Source organism: Acyrthosiphon pisum, chromosome A1, assembly GCF_005508785.2.
Source record: "Acyrthosiphon pisum isolate AL4f chromosome A1, pea_aphid_22Mar2018_4r6ur, whole genome shotgun sequence".
NCBI lineage: Eukaryota > Metazoa > Arthropoda > Insecta > Hemiptera > Aphididae > Acyrthosiphon > Acyrthosiphon pisum.
Window position 1 is genome coordinate 145,924,244 of NC_042494.1, and position 4,685 is coordinate 145,928,928.

Below are 4,685 nucleotides of genomic sequence, written 5' to 3' on the forward strand. Positions count from 1 at the left end.
TCCTTAGAATTGAACATTCTTTCAAATAAAAAAACTTATTTTTGTGTTGTGTGCTCTTTTAAAATTATTATAACATTTAACTAACAGTGAGCGTATAATAAATTATAATATATTTGGAATGTATAATATAATCTCTATATATAAAATTACTTGTACCTACTGAGTGATTCAAAATCGCCTAGCCAGAACCGCTGAAGCTATGAGTATTAAATTTAGTCGGTAAATTCGTTTTATGATACGAAAAACCTCTAAGAAAGGATTTTTTCAAAATTCAGCCCCTGCAGGGGTAAAAATGATTAAAAGGGTAAAAATAAAAAAAAAATCACTTAGCGGGAACTACTGAAGCTATGAGTATGATATTTAGGTAGTATTTTAATTTTATGATGCAAAAAACCCATAAGAAATGATTTTTCAAAATTCAAGCTTACGGGAGTTAAAAGGGGTAAACATGGAAAAAAATTGATAGACTGATGCCCTGACTGATTCATTTGCAAACCAACTTCACTGTGTCTGTAATCTAACGTAGGTATATTGCTTACCTGATAATATTCTGCTAGTATAATATAATATTACCTATGTAATAAAAATCAAAATATCGTATTTTTATTTATTACATTTTTAATTAAATATTAAAGCATTTAACTAAAAGTAATAATATTAATTTATAGCACAATGTGTAAAATGATAAAATTTTATACTGTTTAGTCAATATAATATTTTTAAGAAACTAGTCCGTGATAAATGTATTATTGTAAAAAATGTGTAGGTACTATTTATAAATTGGTGCCAAACTTAATATCGGAATCAAATATAAGACCTCACAATTGACCTATAACAGGGAGTTATAACTCTGTGAACCTAGATATTACAATAGTTTAGGATTGTTTTATTACTAACACATGTATAAGCCAAGAAAAGTAAAGTACATTATTCAAATATTCATCTACCTGGTAATCATGCAAGTACCTAGTTTGTTCATTGGTTCATTAATATTTATGAACATTGACCGTCGGTAAAATTGAAAATATTTATATAGGACATATTGTTGTCCAATTGTCCAGTATCGGGACATTCGTTATTCGTATATTACGTCCATAACATCAACTGTCATGTATAGGTATTGTATATAATATAATAACAATATAATATTAATAGGTTAATATTTGCAATTATATATTTTGTTTATGATGATTTTCAGTTTTCACAGATCAGATCTGAAAATATTACGCGTAAAGTAATACAGCAGTCATCTAACAACCCTTGTTGTAAATTGGAAAATATCTACAAAACTCCCTAGATGAATTATTATCTCTGAGGTTCTCAAGCAGGAAACAAACCCTAATACCCATCAAAAGTGAATCCAAGATTAAAATAATACACACATTTTACCTTAGTATACAAATTAAAAACCAAGAAATCCAACGGAACAGCACTGATGACTCAGTGAAATATTTAGTCACTTAAATGAAAAATTATCTCAGAAAACTCGCATCAACAAAAACTAATCTCAGGATACACAAGAATGAAAATCCTATATAAGTAAGGCTATTAAGTTACAGTTAAACCCACCTGCAATTATAATATGTTCGTAGCAGCTATATTATAGCTAGTATACACAATACAGTAATGATAACTGATAAGACAGCTAGGTAGGTACTAACTGACGCATGCCCAGTATATGGGCTGCCACTTCTCAAACGAAAATTAAAATATGGCAAATTTCCCAAAAAAAACCCTGAGGATAGCGCTCAAAGTTTATACGGATTAAACAACGGCATAATGACACGGGATTGCCTGCTTATCATGGATAATTAACCGAAACAAAAATGCCCTGCACAATAACCTAAATAAAACCGAAGGAGCACCCCATAACAAAACATAAGCCTATGCCAAAACCACGCCTACCACAATTCACAAGATATTTTTCTAGAAAACCGACCAGACCAACTAGGTAGTAAAGAAAATGTTTATTTGTATTAAATGTAAATTTGTAAATTTATGACGGTGTAAAAACATTTTTTTTTTTTTAAACCATTAATTAATTTAATTTAGAAAAATATATTTATTGGCAGGTGCCTTATACTTACCAGTAAAAAGCTACTTTGTCACCCATCCCATTGCGCACGTTCTTGTCCAGTAGGTTGTAGCACACGTTTGTAGTGGCACCTTCCATCCATTTGACTTGAACGGGCCCTTTGGTCACGTCGAAGTTGTATGAGTAAAAGTTGTTGATGTCGTACGGCGTTTCCCAGTGAAATTGTGACGCGATTTCGGACCAAAATTGCGCGGTCGACTCCAATGATTTATTGTGCATTTCCCGGTAATGTTCCATAGACTTGACGTGAGCCTTCTCGGATGTCGCGCTATACGGGAGGTATACGTTTTTCGACATTTTGACGTGTGTACTTAAACAATTAGTTTCGGTTGGAAGAATAAACAAGAACGATTAATTAACACAATTATCGCAATTATTAAAACTGCGGGTGATGACGATAGGGGAAAAAACACCACAACAACGATCGATATAAATTACGAAAACTAAAACTATGTAAAGGACGAACAGAAAAAAGGCGTTACTCCGCGGACAGGCGCCACGCCACTGAGGACTGAGCACTGACTGTAGGCTGCAGCGCGTACACGGTACGGAAAACATGTCAATATTTCACCCGTGCGCCGATGCGGCCACTGCTACCTCTACGCTAACAGTGAACCAACATTGCCAATAATACTCACGCGGATATCACAAAATATTGGCATCGTTTTCAGTTATGATTTAACGATAGTATTTACCTACATTATAATATAATTATATTATAGTTTTTTTTCTTCATTAAAAAGTATACCTATTGCGAATTTCGATTATTGTTTAAACTTTGTCGCTCTGATTTTAATCAGATGGGATTTCTGATTTACTTATACTTTATTAGTCTTCAAACAAGTCCAACAAACATCACTATTTCCAGGAAATTAAGTTGAAAACAATATTATTAAAACTCGTCTTGTCCTATACTCATTTTATATTAATATTAAACATATTATTATAATATATTATAGCCATATAGGTGTTGGAAATATGAAATTATAAGATTTATATACATTGAGTTCTATAGGATGTAGGTTTTAAAAAAAGTTTAACATGTTTCATATAATAATACCTGAAAAACACGATTACTTCCTGTTGTATGATAAAAATATTAAATGACAAAACTATATAAATGATACACGTAAACATTATAATTTATGATGACCTAGAGGCTTACTTTAGTCTTGCCGGTTTGGTCGGGTGCACTATTCAATTATTGGGTGCTTACCCATCTGTTATTCTACAAATGTAAATTCCTTGTCACCAAAATTACCTATTGTACAAAAACTTGTATAGATTGTAATTATGAAAAAAAAACAACATAATTTATAAATACTCAAAATGCCCAAAAACATTCAAAATACGTAAATCAATATTATTTAGCGATAGCTAAGATGTTAAGACGTTAAGTCTACAGTATGGGTACCGACAGTGGCGTAGCCAGGAGGGTGTTATGGATGTTGATATACCCCTAATAATCGGCGTATTTCAGATTTATACAAAATTTGTTGTCATATATGGTTCTATCTCATATTTTATATTATTAATATGAAGATTGATGATTACAATGGAGTGTGTAAAGCCCCCCCCTCCCACATATTGTATTTAAATATTATAAACACCCTCCTAAAAAAAAAATCCTGGGTACCGAAACTGTCATTAAAACTAATTATAGCGATTATTTAGTTTTAACTTTTAATTATATTTATATATATTTAATTTATATACCTAATACAATATTCACAAACAGAAAAATAGCATTTCAATTTGTATTGTTTGATTGTATTATAAATAAAACAATATTATTAAACTGAAATAAATTTACTTATTTATGATTATAACATAATATTATACATAAAATAATAACTATAAAGTCATGTTTTCTATAATATGTCCACGATAATAACGCCAACTAACTTACACTCACCATCAAATCAACTACCTATTATATGTTGCACGAAAAAATGTAACTATTAAATAGCTTGTATTAAGAGGTTATAAAAGGTTTAAGATATTATAGCTAGTGTTATACTGATAATTTTCAGCAATAAAAACACGTTCAAGGAAATCAAATAAAACGGTGTCATAAGTGCTTTTAGAGCATACGAGTATAATATATTATTAGGCTATAGCCCATACATTTTGATATCTCAAATGAATGTCGTTGGCGTATTATACCAGTTATGACTGCAGATCAAATTTAAAACTATGTTAGAATATCATAATTTAAATAGTTTGTATTTATTATATATTTAACCTTCTTAACTACTAAATGACACAAAATACCTACTAAAATATATTAAAATACATTTATTCAGGATCGGTGTTACTGTGTTAGTCCAAAGCCTTAGCGCTATTAAAATATAAATTAAACCATTTATACGATAATTATATTTTTACTTACAGAATATGATTAAAAAAACAGAAAACTTAATGTTTATGTAATATGTACGTGTATACGCATATATATAGTTTAATTTCAATACGTTAACTTATTAGATAACAGTTGAACTTTGTGCATAGCTTATAGATCTGAATAGGTATATATCTAATCCAATCGTTCCTATATACACATGACAAATTATATAGGTATTATCACAAT

General features: G+C 30.1%; 1 protein-coding gene across 1 annotated transcript; it reads right to left on the reverse strand.

Moving 5' to 3' along the window:
• Window positions 1-2,050: 2,050 nt before the first annotated feature.
• On the reverse strand, window positions 2,051-2,712 carry LOC115033876 (acetyl-coenzyme A synthetase-like). The gene has a single exon (XM_029488535.1). It carries the CDS (start codon window positions 2,390-2,392, stop codon window positions 2,084-2,086), a length of 309 nt encoding a protein of 102 aa, XP_029344395.1. The 5' UTR covers window positions 2,393-2,712; the 3' UTR covers window positions 2,051-2,083.
• Between the last annotated feature and the right edge of the window lie 1,973 nt (window positions 2,713-4,685).

Coding starts and splice junctions, on each gene's coding strand:
- LOC115033876 (XM_029488535.1), bottom strand. CDS start 2,392: ATGTCGAAAAACGTATACCTCCCGTATAGCGCGACATCCGAGAAGGCT.